Genomic DNA, 16,512 nt, shown 5'->3' with positions numbered 1-16,512 from the left:
CATGTTCCACATATAGCGTTCACTACCGATAAAGTAGTAAACTCAACTTTACTGCATTTTATTCATACCGCCAATTATGTCAAATAAATCAATGTAACATTGTTTTTTTTTTTATCTTCGACAAAGTTTCCTGCATTTCTCCCATAATTGTTATGAAATATCCTAGGTACTCCAACAAATTTTGAAGTTCAAAACCATTACCGAAATTAAAAATTTTCAATACATGAATCAAAAATATAACCCCAGGAAGGAAGAATTAGAAGACAATAGAAATATAAGTAGTAGAACGCTAGTGGCGCTGTGATCACAAAATAGAATTATTTTATTCATACTTACTATTGATCTTTTTGATTGTTTGTTTAGTACCATGTTGTAGAGAATGTTTTAAAGTGGTTGAAAAATTTGATTTGTCACTTATAAACCCGGTACTCAGACTGTCAGAGCGTGGCAAACTAGATGTTGGTCACACGAACAGTCGCGACATTGGCCTTCTACGGCTAATGCTTCTACTTAGAAGACATATGGTAATGTTCGACCATGCTGACTGCAGTAGAAAAAAGGGGTCGCTCAACGTTAGGAGAAACTATGAGACCATTGCCTGAGACCTATCAAGATGAGAAATTGTGATAGGCGTGTGGTGTGGGTTTATGATTGAGGATCCAAAAGTTGCGGTTTCGAATCCAGTTTTTAGACATACGCTGATGTGGATGAACGCATTTTGTGTCCGTTCCACTCTCAGTGCTGGAAAAAAGTTCGACTGCGAATATCCCGAAAAATGAACGGCGGATTCGACAATATATACTATACGATAATGTTCCATAGTCTGCTAGTTAGATGCACACTATTGATCCATTATATGAATCGGGACATGCGTATACTTATAAACATAACATTTTTATAGACATGCGTTACACTGATAAACAACATAATACCTTACCCTCCGTGTCAGCTGCTCGCAGAACAAACCTCGCAGAAAGAATTGGTTGGCCATACAACTCATGTAGAACAATGAACTACCGTATGCCCCGTAATTGTTGGCAACTCCACTACGAACGTCATGTACAAACGACGTGTAGGTGTAATAGATCTACAAAACAGATTTATCAAGAAATGGACGAAACTCGACCTGGAAAGCTCACCGTGGATATACAGAGTGTAAACTCATAGCAAATCGCCAGAAGCGCCGGAAACTGGAAAAGTTCACTTATCTCTTGCACAGCGCTGTGCGTTTTCCGATGCAAATAGCAAAGAAGCTGAATTTCACGGAGTACACTTCGGCACACTTTTGATTTTCGTGTTCTGTGACTGTCCCAATAGGTGTCGTTGCTGTCGAAATTACGTAGCAAACCAACAGCGTGACCTACTCGGAAGTTGATTCTACGATACAACATCGATCCTAAGATTGCAAATGAATCGAAGTACCATACCATGATCATCATGTGAGCTTCATTGATATAGTAGAATATGAGTCCGACGAACTCCATGCCATCCGATGTGGCCACGAAAATTGTGTTGGATATTATGGTTAGATACAAACTAGTAAGAATCAACTTTTTTTGGAATTTTTCCAGCAATGTGTAGTCTAATGCCGCTTCCGCTGGGTGCAGTTTCAAGAAAAGGGATTGAAACTGATTCAAAACGGCAAGCACGCGCTTCCAGTTGATTCCGATTACGACGTATGATGACAGAGAACATGTAATGGTTAAACAAGCTTGTAGAATCGCAAAAATATCTTCAAGGTCGAAATCAGTGTAGGGTTCAATCAGCGAACGGTAATAACCCCAGGGACTTATGAACACTGTGAAGATTCCCCAAATAACGGACACAAACAGGAACCATCACGAACATTGAAATGTACGTTGCTGGAAGTCGTAAGTGTGCGGGAAATGTCCGGAGAATTGAAGAATTTTTAAGAAAATTTTGAAAGTTGCTGCCGGATTGGGAGACATATCCTTTTTGGAACGTGGGTAGAGTAAAACTGATTGCTCGTTATGCCCCATCATTGATTTGGCTTTTGTGGATGAAGATAAATAAGAGATGAACTAGCGATACATCTACGACTTGTGCTCATCAGATAATCATAATTTTATTAGAAAAGGGTGAACTGTTGTTTGTGAAATGTGACACTTGCTGGAATCATTAAGCGATTCCTCGTAATGATTGTTACTCGAAAAGAGTTCCATTTCTCGAGAAATTCGATACGAATCATTGTCCTTTACCATGAGATGTTTCATGTTGCTTTGAATAATTGATTATAGTTACAAAGTGACTTAGATTGAATTAGGTTTTCGAGATTGAGATAGTGTGCAACGGATGATTATACTTGCTCAGATAATTTGGGCAAATGTTCGACGTTCGACGCAAAGAAGTTTGCTAAAATCTGAAATTTAATTGAACCGGCTAATGCACCTGTTTGATAAAAATGAAAGAAAAAAATCCATGACATTTCACATTTAGTGGCAAACTCATCAAGGGCGAAAAACCACTATAATAAAGATGATAATAATAACGGCTAACTAGAATTGAGTAACCATGCGATAAACTGTTATGAGGCCATATTTCACTTTTGAATTGTATATTTTCGTAAATCAACGTAACTTCATAGTCAATATTCATTTCCAACGATCCAGGAAATCGCGAAAAATCCTAACAAAACCATAAAACTGATTCCAAATCGCCCGGATCCATTGCACTCATCTTCTGCGCAAGTGTAGCATTCCTTTTGTTCAGCATTGGTAGGAGCTCCTTCGCAAACCGCTATCGAATCATAAATGCAGGATTTGATGGTCACTCCATTGTCGGACTGTTTTTGTTCGGCAACCAATTTGTAGCACTGGTAGTTGGTGCTGGAGATAACCTGAATCGAAGGCTTCAACGCCAGCAGTAAGGCCATTCCGGATGCAGCACTAACGGCATCACATTCTACCAGCTGTTTGCCATCGCAAGTGCCGTCCTCGACGCTGGTGCATTTGTAGCAGGAGAGAGCCGTGGCTGGAATAGAAATAGTAATTCGATGATTGCGTTAATTAATTATTGAACTATACGATTACCATAACTAAGTATGCCCAGCATAATGGTGGTCAAAAGAAAATACTTCATGGTAATTGCACTGAACGGAACAACAAAATCAACTGGAATGGTTGTAACTCTGTACTAAATACGGCTGTACGAAGTTTAGCATTTTTTATCAGCTAAGATAGCTAGCAGGAATGAATTGCCCAATTCGAAGTGATAAGACGTTTGTCAACATGAGATAATCGAATCAACCCACATTGATGATAGTTCATTAGATTCATGTGATTAAGAATATGTATTATCAATAAATTCATTGGCATTTTCATTTATATATGTAGTATCACTATCTTCTTCTTTTTTATGTCCGATGGTCTTATGCACCGGTGTACTAAATTCATTCGGTCCAAGAATTATGACGCTTGAGCGGGGCACGCTTCTGTATGCTCTTCACGTGTTCTTTCCCGCACTAGTGTCACAATCTGTGTTACTTATCATCATAATTTGGTACAACTAAATTAACCTTTTATTAGAATTTTGCTAACAACATATTACATTTCATTTGCCATAAAAGATCAGATTTTTTACAGGATAGTTGATTTTGCTTATAAGAGAAAATAAAACGCTTTCAACTAACTTTACCTAAATATATAACATTAAACGTGGGTTTTGTCTAAAATTTTCAATAATTTTATTTGACATTTGTACAAATATTTCAACATTGGATATTCAATGTAACTCATTGGCCAATGGTACTCATTGGCTAACACATTCACCAGAATTTCTTCTTTCTTTTAATCAGAGGCTGTTCTTTCTAGTTATATTTCACAGCGGTTATTATGGGCTTCTAAGTTCGTTAGGACTATCGGTCATTTTCCGACTAATGACCCTTTCGGCCTAACGGCCTTTTCGGCCTAACGACATCCCAAGTAACCAAAAGCATTATACCATTGCATTAATTTGGTCGAAAGTCAACATTTTTTGCATTAATAATGTTATCATGCATTTATTCAATAACTGTCAAGCAATGATGCATTTGATTAACATTGTAAATGCTTTGTAGCATTATTTTAATATACCATTATGCTAAGCGTTTAGAGTGAATATACAGTTATGCTGTCATACAAGATTACATAACCTCATTAAACGCACTCGAATCTGTAATAAATAAGTAAGACGATCGAGCACGTTCGCACTCGCTCATTGCGTTTTGTGGGATATGGAAGAATAATGAAATGACTTTCTTTCATCTCGAACCCCCATTTCATGATCTAAGGATATATGTATTCATTCAAAATTGTTGTATTTTATCTATGAGACTCTTTTACTCATAAGGAGTGAGAGGAAATGTCGATCAATTTCTCTCCCCCCGAAATCTGTTTAATGCGCTAGGGCTTTGTTTTGTGGGTTACGTTCTGTTATTTCCTCTACGAGAAAGAATGGTGATCAAATTATTTCTATTGATGTTTCATTTGGTGAGGAAAGGAAATCAATCGCCGAAGAGAATTCTTTCTATTAGTAATAACTGGGCGAATAGTAATGTTAACACACACAGTGGCTTCGTTTATAAGGAACTTTTATCCTACCTTATTACATCAGCAGCTTTAGCCCAGGACACCAACGCGCCAGGCATCCAGCACACCATCATCCTAGTTGTGGGTTCGAATCCTGATTCCAACAAAATAAAATCATTCAGATGGTAAAGAAAACCATTGGAAGGTAGCCAATGGATTCATTGTTTTGTTTATTTTTAACGCAAGCCCTAAACATACATTATTTTAAGCTAATATACATCATGAACCCTAAATATACAAACATAAATGCTTTAGTAGGGCTTGTGCATTAAAACTGCTTTACCAAGTATTCCATTAATTTGGTTGTTGTGGGGCCCTTTCCCACTTTAATTATGCTTTATAAAGCTCTTAAAGGTTATGTCACTTTAAAACAAAATCTGATAGCATACTATAGAGCAAACATAAAGTATTCATATATAGCTTCGTGGTTACTTGGGATTTGGCCTAACGGCATTCTGCCTTACGGGATAGAAGGCGTGTGTAATCCGCAAACAAGGGTTTTTGACATCCCTGACAACATTACTCAGGTAATTCAGATGTGATAATATTGTATAATATTGGTCCCAAAATGCTTCCTTGAGGAAAACCAGCTCTTTTGGAGTTCTTATAATTAACCTGAAGTGTACGATTTGACAGATAACATTTTTTTTTTTTTTTTTTTTAAATCTTTATTTGAGTGTATTTTAACACACGAGGGCTAGTTCTACACTTAACAGATAACATTGGATTATTCTAACAATGCATGTTGGAATTTTTTTTTTTTCTTTTAAATTTTACATTCAGGCCTTCAGATTTGTTGGAACGAATCAAATTCGTTACACGAAAAAGTTGATGAGTGGTCGACTGTCCATGGCGGAATCCGAACTGTTCATTGGCAAAAAATTGAATTTTCGTTGATCTGGACAATCATTCTGTTCAAAATGACATTTTCATAGAGTTTACTGATGGAGGAAAGCAAACTGATTGGACGATAGCTAGAAGCTTCTGCAGGATTTTTATCTGGTTTTAAAATTGGTACAACCTTAGCATTTTTCTATTTGCCAGGAAAATATGCTAATTGAAAACATTTGTTAAATATATCAACTAAAAATGATAAGCTACTTTCTGGAAGTTTCTTGATGAGGATGTAGAAAATTCCATCATCGCCAGGAGTTTTCATATTTTTGAATTTTTTAATAATAAGTTCTCACTTCTTCCAAATCAGTCTCCCAGGCATTTTCGAAAACGTTCTCTTGATTGAGAATATTTTCGAAATCCTGAGTAAATTGATTTTCAATTGGACTAGTAAGTACTAAATTAAAATTATGCGCGCTTTTAAACTGCATAGCAAATTTTTGAGCTTTTTCGCAATTAGTTAGTAATAATTTGTTTTCCTCTTTCAATGACGGTATTGGCTTCTGAGGTTTTTTTCGAGATTTTAGATAATTTCCAAAACGGCTTAGAACCAGGGTCCAATTGAGAAATTTTATTTTTAAAATTGTTGTTTCTTAATTGTACAAAACATTTCTTGATTTCTTTCTGCAAATCCTGCCATATAATTTTCATAGCAGGATCACGAGTGCGTTGAAATTGCCTTCTCCTCACGTTTTTAAGACGGATCAAGAGTTTAAGATCATCGTCTATAATCACGGATTCAAATTTTACTTCACATTTTGGAATTGCAATGCTCCTGGCTTCAACCATGGAATTTGTTAAAGTTTCAAGAGCATTGTCAATATCAAGTTTAGTTTCTCATTCCTTGTTGAGCTACCGTGCGAGACAGTCGATAGTTCTCGTGTGTCCGGGTTCACCCCCGTTTTTCCAAATCTTTGGTATTTCGACGCCTATTACAAAGTGTTTTTAGTGCAGTGAAGAGCCTTAGTTCGGCTTGGAAGCGGAACACTTTTGGCGAAGCCATTGTGTTACCGATTAATCGAGTTTTGCGCAAAAGTATTGAACGTTTTCGCCATTGCGTGGTTATTTTCCGATCACGTGTATCGTAGAAGACAGCTTGCACCTCGTCTCGTGTGCTACCTGAGTGATCATCGTTTGTGGTGTGCATATAGCGTGCACAGCGGTGCGCTCTCCACACCGACAGTGGTCACCATCGTTATCGTCGCCTGTGTTGGTTGGTGGCAGGCAGTGAGAGACCAACCACACATACACCGTACCAGCGAACCAGGAACCAGACCGTCCTTTTTTAATCACGTGTATCATCGAAGGCAGCTCGCACCCCGTCCCGTGTGCTACCTGTGTGCAGTGCAGAGTTCATCAGTGCGATCATCGTCTGTGGTGTGCGTATAGCGTGGACAGCGGAGATCAACCACACATCTACGCGTCCCAGCGAATGGTCGTACGTTACTTGCTACCTCTCCCCAAGTGTAGACGCCCATCGGTTACAGCATCAACGACGCCAGCGTGGATAGAGTAAAAGATAAGTACCTCTCGTTGTCCTTCTCCTCTTCACGTCTTTTTTGATTAGTTTTTACTGCGTGTGAAAGTTTTCCCTCTTCCCTTTCCCCTTTGTATGTTTTTTTTTCAGTTTGATTCAATTTCCATTTCTGTGAATAGTGTTAGTTTGAGTTATTCGTGCGCCCTTTGCGGTGTTAAGCTACCGCAATGGGTGTAGATGATGATGGCGGGGGAACGTCGTATCCCCTCACTGAGTCTTCGAATGTGTTGAACCAACAAAACACAAACACCTCTATGCCCAATCCATGTGTGTCCCCTCAATCTGATGTGTCTCAAATGGACACCAATATTCTACCATCTCCGACGTCCCCTCGCCTCAAGGCCTACCCGCCCGACTCTTGTGGGCCTTTTGTTGTTTTCTTTCGATCCAAAGGCAAACGGTTGAACACTATTCAGATCAGTAAGGATCTGACTAAGCGATTCTCTTCCGTTGTCGCCATTGACACAGTGGGTTCTGGTAAGCTGCGCGTCACCGTCAGTGACCGTAAACAGGCCAATGAGATTGTGGCCTGTGAGCTCTTTACTCGTGAGTACCAAACTTATCTGCCAAGCCATCGGGTTGAGATTGCGGGAGTGGTCACCGAAGGCAGTATGACCTGCGAAGAATTGATGCAGGGTTGTGGTCGCTTCAAAAACCCTTCTCTCCCATCTGTCCCCATACTGGAATGCAAGCAATTGCATTCCGTATCCCTGGTGGGAGAAAAAAAGATCTATTCACATTCTGAATCCTTCTGTGTGACCTTTTCCGGATCTGCTTTGCCGAATTTTCTTGTAATCGGCAAACTTCGTTTACCTGTGCGGCTGTACGTACCGAAGGTAATGAATTGCACAAATTGCAAGCAGCTGGGCCATACTGCCCAGTATTGCTGCAATAAACCTCGCTGTGCTTCTTGCGGGGAGAGACATGTGGATGGTGCATGTAGTATACCGCCAAAATGCGTTTATTGCAACGAAAGTCCACCACATGCCCTCGAAAACTGCCCGACGTACGTACGCCGGCAGCAACATCAGCGACGATCATTAGAGCAGCGCTCTCGGCGTAGTTTTGCCGAGATGTTGAAAAAGGCTGCTCCGTCTGCTGAATCACAAAATATCTACTCTTCTCTGTCTCTTGATGATCAGGGCTCCGACTCTGAGGTTGGTGAAGGAATTTCCTTCGTTTTCAAGGGTTCATCGAGGAAGCGTGTGAGACTCCAGAGACCCACAAAAAAGCCTCGGAATCTGTCTAGCAGTGATGACCCACCAGCCATGAAAAATACTAAGCCTGTCGCGAAAGTCTCAAAGCTTTCACCTCCTGGATTCAAACTCCAAGAGGAAAGAGACTTTCCGCCACTACCGGGAAAATCTAAAATCCCAAATATTCCAAAATTTCAAACTGCTCAGCCAAAAGAAAGTTCGCATTCGGAGCCCCTAGGGCAACCTCAGGGCGTTCCAATGTTTACGCTTTCTGGCATTGTAGATATCATCCTTAATTTCTTCAATGCTTCTGACCCATTGAAGAACATTGTCAAAGGATTGCTTCCATGTGTGACTCCTCTTTTGAAGCAACTGGCTTCTAGAATGCCCCTCCTTGCAACGATCATATCTTTTGATGGATAAATTATCCACAGAGGTCGAAGATATGATTTCTGTTCTACACTGGAACTGTCGTAGTATTATGCCTAAATTAGATAGTTTTAAATTTTTAGTTAGTAATTTACAGTGCGATGTTTTTGCGTTATCAGAAACATGGCTAACACCTGATGTGACCCTTCCTTTCCATGATTTTAATATTATTCGCCTGGATCGATCCGACTCATATGGAGGAGTGCTTTTGGGGATCAAAAAGCATCACTCGTTCTACAGAGTCGATCTGCCGCCGATGTCAGGCATTGAAGTCGTTGCATGTCAGGTGACTATCCGAGGCAAAAGCCTCAGTGTCGCCTCCATATATCTTCCTCCGAGATCGGCGATATCTCGCAGAGATCTCTCTCACATCTGCTCTGTTATGCCTGAACCACGGTTGTTCATTGGGGATTTCAACTCCCACGGAACAGGCTGGGGGGAACTGTATGACGACCACCGATCAACGTTGATATATGACCTCTGCGACGACTTCAATATGACAATTCTCAACACTGGGGAAGTTACACGAGTGGCACCTCCAGCTCAAGATGGAAGTCCTAGGGATAGCCGTTTAGACCTCTCAATATGTTCAAGCTCGTTATCGCTGGATTGTTCATGGAGGGTAATCCAGGATCCCCATGGTAGCGATCACTTGCCGATCGTAGTTTCAATTTCCAATGGAACACAACAGTCTTCATCCATCGATCTCGCTTACGACCTCACAAAGCACATAGACTGGGGAAAGTACGCGGAAACGATCATTGATGGAGAACAAGCGGTAGAAGTACTTCCTCCGTTGGAAGAGTATCGCTTTTTATCCGAGTTGATTCTCAACAGCGCTCTTCAAGCCCAACGCCGTCCTGTGCCTGGTCCGTCGGTTCGCAAGAAGCATTCCAATCCGTGGTGGGATGAAGAGTGTAAGGCACTCTATCGCGAGAAATCCGCCGCGTTTAAAGACTTCCGGAAACGTGGTTCAATTGACAACTATGAGCGCTATTCTTCCCTTGAACGCAAGTTTAAAAGCTTGGTCAAAGCGAAGAAAAGCGGTTATTGGCGTCATTTTGTGGAAGGATTATCACATGAGACCTCGTTGAGAACGCTTTGGACCGTCGGAAGAAGAATGCGTAATACATCGTCGGTTAAGGTGAAACTCCTTTGAATCCACTAATAACTATATAAAAGTAGTGGTACACAAAAAATATTCTCCTATTTGTTGGTAATAGTGAAATTATAATTGATAAGACGTTGTTGCCAGTAATCGCTACTTCAATTTGAGTCTTTTCCCCTTCGACTAAATCAGATTGCTTGATGTCGTACGTAACCATCAACATATCTGACAGCCCTGCAAGCGAGCAGCAGGCGTAAAATTAGAAAAATAAAAAAAGCGAAATGCTGTGATCGAGTGATTGTTTTGAGCACGGTTTGGTGTAATTTTAAGTTGTTTTCATCAGAAATCAACCAGTAATCGTTCTTTTATTAACAAGTAATGAAAGTAAACTGTGTTGGAGGTTCTACGTTTAGCGAAAGTGGTAAAGTTTGGCGAAAAGTGCTCTTCATTCGCAGGCGGATAAGTGTAAACAATGTAGCAAAGTTAAACGTCCGTGTTGAAAATTAGCACGGTTTTTGAAATTTACACCAGCTAGTAGTGTTAAAACTTCGGAAATCGTAAGGTAATAGTCTTCTGATGTCTCGTTAGCAATTTGGGTGTGAACTTAGTGTAGGTAAGTGAAATATTTTGAGAAATAATGTGGACTTCCAGAAATGTGTTTGTATATGTGAGGAAGCCATTTTCACTGCCATAACAGGGATTCCTTCCTATATGTCCTTAATGAAGATCGAGAGAGCTCTCCTCGGTGGATTATCGATTTCGCTAAGAAAGTTTGTCCGGATTCCGTTCCTGTTGATCGCGTGCGACGAGATATTCCGGTAGATAGGGACGCCACCCAAGTAGCACTGGTAACAAATGAAATATTTTAGAAAAATAAAACAAATTACATTGCCGTTGCATTTCAGATAATTTGTAGCATATCTTATTGATGATTGGTTACTAAACTATCACATTGTAACTTACGCTTTGTTTACATTACATAGTTGTTGCATTGTTACTTGCATGTAACTTAACCTAGAGCTGTCAAAATTAATAAGTTACATTGAAATTGAATCTGTGGTTGCAAAGAAACAAATAACACGCTAGGTTACATACAGATTGCTAAGTCACATGTGTGTAACAGCATGAAGTTTGTTTACCATTTGTCATAGGGGAAGGGGTGAAAAAATGAACAGGATGGTAAATGAACACCGAACTTGTTAAGCATGAACAACAAATTTCAATAATTTTTATTACGCGCGGATGATTTAGAGCATAAATAAGAGTGTTTTTGTTAATACGGAGATAAATTGAAGTCAGAACCACGTTCAGAAATTAAAACTGATGTAATTTAAGGTACGGAGATGTTGAGGTTTTTCAATGAGGTGAATATCCTAATGATTATGATGTCGAAGCAGAAACCTTTGGAACTGTTTTCGAAGGGATTATAATCATTCATAGATGTTTTTTAAGACCGTGATAAAAAAAATCAAAAATGTTTGTTTTGCTCGTGTATTTTACCACCAACTTAAAATGAAAACATTTCCATAATATTTTAATGACGATGAAAGTATGTGAAAATTTAGTTGTCTTATGAGCGGTTTCTTCACCACCGCTTAGGCCTTAAACCTGGTTTAATCGTGGTCAATGGCTTGAGCAAAGGTGAAGAAATCGGCCCTTAGACTTAATTCGTGTCGCTGCGTTAATTAACATCTCTGATGTTGTGCGATTGAACTAGTTATAATTAATAAACAAATTAATAAATGAAGGACAATTTCTGCAAGTAGACATATCACAGAACATCGCGTTACATTTGTAATTTTCTCTTTTCTACTTTTGTGGGGAACGCTAAACTTTGAGCCGATGACACGGAATGACGAGAATTCGTTTAAGGGGGCAGGATCCGTCATCAACTCGACAATTTTCAAAAGCAGTTTTTCCGTTCAAAATCATGAATATATTCATGTGTTCACTGTATTTTATTCTCCAACCGAAACACAGTGAACACATTTTTGAATGTCAGTTTTGAACAGAAAAATGGGTGTTGAAGTTTGGATGATTACGATGACGGATCCTTGAACGTTAAAGTGTTTGGGTCCTCTAGACAATTTGTAATCAAACGTCAACATTCCACCGGAGAATCGCTAGTGTTTGGAGGTGATGTTTACTTCAAAATTTCGAAATCAACATCTCCAACTTAGTTCTAATACCCTCCGTCCACGAATCATTGTGGCGCGTCGATCGTCGCAAGTTTCTCGTTAAACAGTCAATCCCGTAAATTATTGTTTTCTTAAGCTTAATGACTTTTAGAAGACAGCGGTCAGTGGCTGTCTTCTTTGTTGAAATTTGTTCTGGGATTCCAACTCCCACAGGCCCACAGGGTCCACTTATTCACTGTCATAGTTTGTATTACGTGCAATATATATATATGTTAAATTTGTCCTCGAAAAACTTATCGAAGGACTTAAACTTTAATCTACTCGTGGAGGCCAAACCCCCACCCCGATATTTCATAACACCAAAACAGCTGTTGAATTCAAATTCTACCACACGTAATGCCACGCTGAAGTAATGCGCAAATTAGAACCTTACAAATGTAAATTTTTCGAATCAGCATGTATCTATCATTGAGCAATAACATCAGAACAAACGCCTGTAGGTATGCATTATATATTAATAATCAATGAAGAGAAATCACTCATGTTAGTTAGGCCCTATTGAAGTGACAGCACAGAAATGCACAAGGGGCTACCATTAACAACGCGGTTATTTTTTCCCAATTTTAGACCCACCTTCCTCCTAGTAGTCATTTGTCCATACACAAAATTTACAATTTGTATGGACCGTGGTCATTGGGCAGAATCTCTCCCCTCCCCCAATAAATGGCTACGTGGTTTATGGATGACCCAAAAGCATTGATTTATTAACCCTAGAAATACTCAAATGGATGGATGTTGTTTCTACTATTTGATAGAGAACATATTTGTACATCCGATTATAATAAAAAAAGCATGTTTTTCACATCTAAATCGCTATTTTCCTTATCATGGGCATAATACCCTCAGTCCCTAATATTGGCACAAAATGATCAATTTCTAAATTCAATTTGTTGTTTCACCTCAGGGCACAAGATTGCATTACTTCCTAGCGTCTTGTAGTGAAAAATTGTTAACAAACCCGCATCTTGTCACCTTTATTCACAGAAGAGAGGATCGATGAAGAGAAATCTTACATTACACGCTTGAATTTGCCTTCTTTCGAGCTATTTGAGCCATTTAAGCACGTCACAAACCATGTGCTTTCTTGAACGGAGCATTTAATTTTCATACTTTTGTGAGGTTCCAGTCAATTGGCTTAGGGGATTTTTGCACATTATTTGATGACTTATCGCAAATTCATCGTTTTTACCATTAAAAGCAATACGATATCGTTTAGGTGTTCATTTTAATACACCTTCCCCTATTGACAGCTGTGTAATTTATTGGCAGTTTCAGTATAGTTACACATCAGTTTCAAAATAACATAAGATTTCTGGGTAACTAATGTGTAACAAACGAGTAACTTGCTGACAGTGGTGAACACTACATGTCAAAAATTTTCATACGTTTTGTGAATTTTGATATAAGAACTTTACTATTTTATGACTAGTTATTGTTTTCATGGATATTTTTCCAGTGATTAATTAAAAGTGTTGAATTTACAATTTGCAGCCTCTCTAACAGCTTTTCAATAGTTTTCATCATTTTAGATTGGCTGTCCTCAAACAGTTATTCGGAAGTGTTTCTGCAGCAAGATGAAATTAAATGGCGATTTATGATAGGCAACCCAGAAAATTCAACTGCGGGACACGAAACACCGTGATTTTAGAATCACAATCTTCACAAACAATTAAATTAAAATCAAAAACATGCTGATTTCAATAACAGTGCCAATTTCCATTTTTTTTTTTGTCAGTTCTAATGGAATAATATCTCAACAATCCAGGTATCATACGTTATTCAATATAAAATTATTATCTATTTTATGAGCGCGTCAATTTTGAGTAAGTAAAATGATTGATTTCACCACAAATTCAAATCGGCATGTTAAATCTATTATGTTCTTGTGAATAATTACGCGTTCGAAAATCATAATTATTACTTTTATTGACATTCAATTCTAAAATGGTTGTTCGGTTCCAAAACTGTCAGAAAGTAACAACAACTTCAACGCCGTTTCATTTATTTTGTCGCAGGAAAACCCATGCGTAATCAACAAATCACATAGCAGTCGCTCGTAAACTTCTTATGTAACGAACAAACAAGTTACATAAGGCTCGACAGTTTGCGCTTTTTCGGTTACATAGCAGTATTTTTCCATGTTGCAAATGTACCATATTGTAACTTTTGAATATGTTAAGTAGCCGTTGCTGTAAGCTACTTGTAACAATATGTGCTGCTTGGGCATGGATAGACCTTTTTCGATGGTTGAATTCTCACTTGCTCTCCTTTCATGTAACAATTCCGCTCCAGGAATGGATCGAATCAAATTCAATTTGCTTAAGGGCCTACCTGACGTCGCAAAGAGGCGCCTATTAAACTTGTTTAATCACTTTCTGGAGTGTAACATTGTTCCGGATGACTGGAGGCAGGTGAGAGTAATAGCCATCCAAAAACCCGGGAAACCCACGTCGAACTATAATTCGTACCGCCCAATTGCGATGTTGTCGTGTATTCGCAAGTTATTAGAGAAGATGATCCTCTTTCGGCTGGATAAATGGGTTGAATCGAATGGCATGCTGTCAGATACACAGTTTGGTTTTCGCAGAGCCAAAGGAACGAACGACTGTCTTGCGCTGCTTTCTTCAGAAATTCAACTTGCCTTTGCCCAAAAGGAACAGATGGGTTCAGTGTTTTTGGATATTAAGGGTGCTTTTGACTCAGTTTGTGTTGATGTCCTTTCAGACAAACTCCACGCAAGTGGCCTTTCATCAGTTTTGAACAATTTTTTGTACAATTTGTTGTCCGAGAAGCATATGAGTTTTACTCATGGCAACTTTTCAGTTTCACGAATTAGCTACATGGGTCTCCCCCAGGGATCATGTTGTTAAAGTTAATCAGTGGACTGGTTCCGTAGATCTCCGAAATTCTTCAGACAAATCCACAACCACACACAACCGGGAGAATGATTCGAAAATACCTTTCCAACAAAGGCAAGCGGACAGGTTCTAATCCAATGTTAAATTAAACATCTGGATCAACCTCAAACCTCAAAAAATGTTTCGGCAACTACGAAACAGTACAAGTTATAGAATCTATTATAAAACTATTTATTCACAGATTCATTCTTGTTACAAATGAGTGAGATACCAAGAGATGTATTTCTTCCCGTACTAGTCTTTGATGTACGTACTTCACTAGCGATGCATAAACTATCAACTATAAACTATCAACTGAATTGCGCTAGGATGAATGAGCTTACGAACGAATGGATACAAAAGAAAAAGAATTAATGATCTGCAATATGATCACTCTGAAAGCTTCCTTGAGCGTTAGACGACTAAAAGCTCGTTCGTGCATTATAATGAAAGCTAGTCTACGTTACATTTGAGATACCCGATTAAAAAATGAATAATTAATTCTAACACATGTCTGAGTCCCCTTCTTTATAATTTTTATGTGAGAGACATTGATGACTGTCTCATGGAAAATTGCTCGTTAAGACAGCTTGCAGACGACTGTGTTGTTTCTGTCACAGGACCAACAGCAGCCGAACTACAAGGACCCTTACAAGATACTCTGGACAATTTGTCTACTTGGGCCTTAAAGCTGGGTATCGAATTCTCTGCGGAGAAAACTGAGATGGTTGTCTTTTCAAAGAAACACAAACCTGCCAAGTTTCCGCTTACACTCATGGGTAAGACAATCACTCATAGCTTGTCTTCTAAATATCTCGGGGTCTGGTTCGACGCCAAATGCACCTGGGGGAAACACATTGTGTATCTGACACAGAAATGCCAAAAACGAATCAACTTCATGCGAACTATAACCGGAACATGGTGGGGAGCCCATCCGGAAGATCTGATCAAGCTGTACCAAACAACCATCTTGTCGGTCTTAGAGTACGGTAGCTTTTGCTTTCAATCCGCGGCGAAAACACATATGCTGAAGATACAGCGGATTCAGTACCGCTGTCTTCGCATCGCGCTAGGCTGCATGAACTCGACTCACACAATGAGTTTAGAGGTACTTGCAGGAGTACAGCCCCTGACAGATCGTTTCGCGGAGTTAACACTCAGGTTCCTCATCCGTTTTGAGGTTCTCAATCCATTGGTTATTGAAAACTACGAAAAGCTGCTTGAACATAACCCTCAAACTCGTTTCATGAGTGTGTACTACTGGTACATGACGCTGGAGGTTAGCCCATCTTCGGTTAACACCAATCGTGATAACTTCCTAGAATTCGACTGTTCCTCTGTAGTATTTGATTTGTCCATGAAGCAAGATATCCATGGTATACCAGATCACTTTCGTTCAAAGTTTATCCCTCCCATGTTTGCAAGTAAATTCGGGCATGTCAGCGAGAGCCGACAGTTCTTCACTGATGGGTCAAAAATGGATGATATCACTGGTTTCGGTGTTTACAACGTTTCTCATAGCGCCTCCTTCATGCTTCAAAAACCATGTTCTGTATATGTTGCTGAACTAGCAGCTATACATTACACCTTAGAGTACATCAGTTCTCTCCCACCCGAGCACTTCTTCATTTTTTCCGACAGTTTAAGTTCTCTGAAGGCTGTTCGGT

General features: G+C 39.3%; 1 protein-coding gene across 1 annotated transcript; it reads right to left on the bottom strand.

Annotated features, from left to right (window-relative positions):
- Positions 1 to 2,545: 2,545 nt before the first annotated feature.
- Positions 2,546 to 3,192, bottom strand: LOC110677885. The gene is made up of 2 exons (XM_021849663.1): positions 3,051 to 3,192; positions 2,546 to 2,991 (listed from the first exon to the last, which is right to left on the bottom strand). The coding sequence occupies exons 1-2, from the start codon at positions 3,097 to 3,099 to the stop codon at positions 2,606 to 2,608; spliced, it is 435 nt and encodes a 144-aa protein (XP_021705355.1). The 5' UTR covers positions 3,100 to 3,192; the 3' UTR covers positions 2,546 to 2,605.
- Positions 3,193 to 16,512: the final 13,320 nt, after the last annotated feature.

This window comes from Aedes aegypti, chromosome 3, assembly GCF_002204515.2.
Source record: "Aedes aegypti strain LVP_AGWG chromosome 3, AaegL5.0 Primary Assembly, whole genome shotgun sequence".
Classification (NCBI taxonomy): Eukaryota; Metazoa; Arthropoda; class Insecta; order Diptera; family Culicidae; genus Aedes; species Aedes aegypti.
Note: the sequence above shows the minus strand (reverse complement) of the source record. Positions and strands in the feature narration are given on the sequence as shown.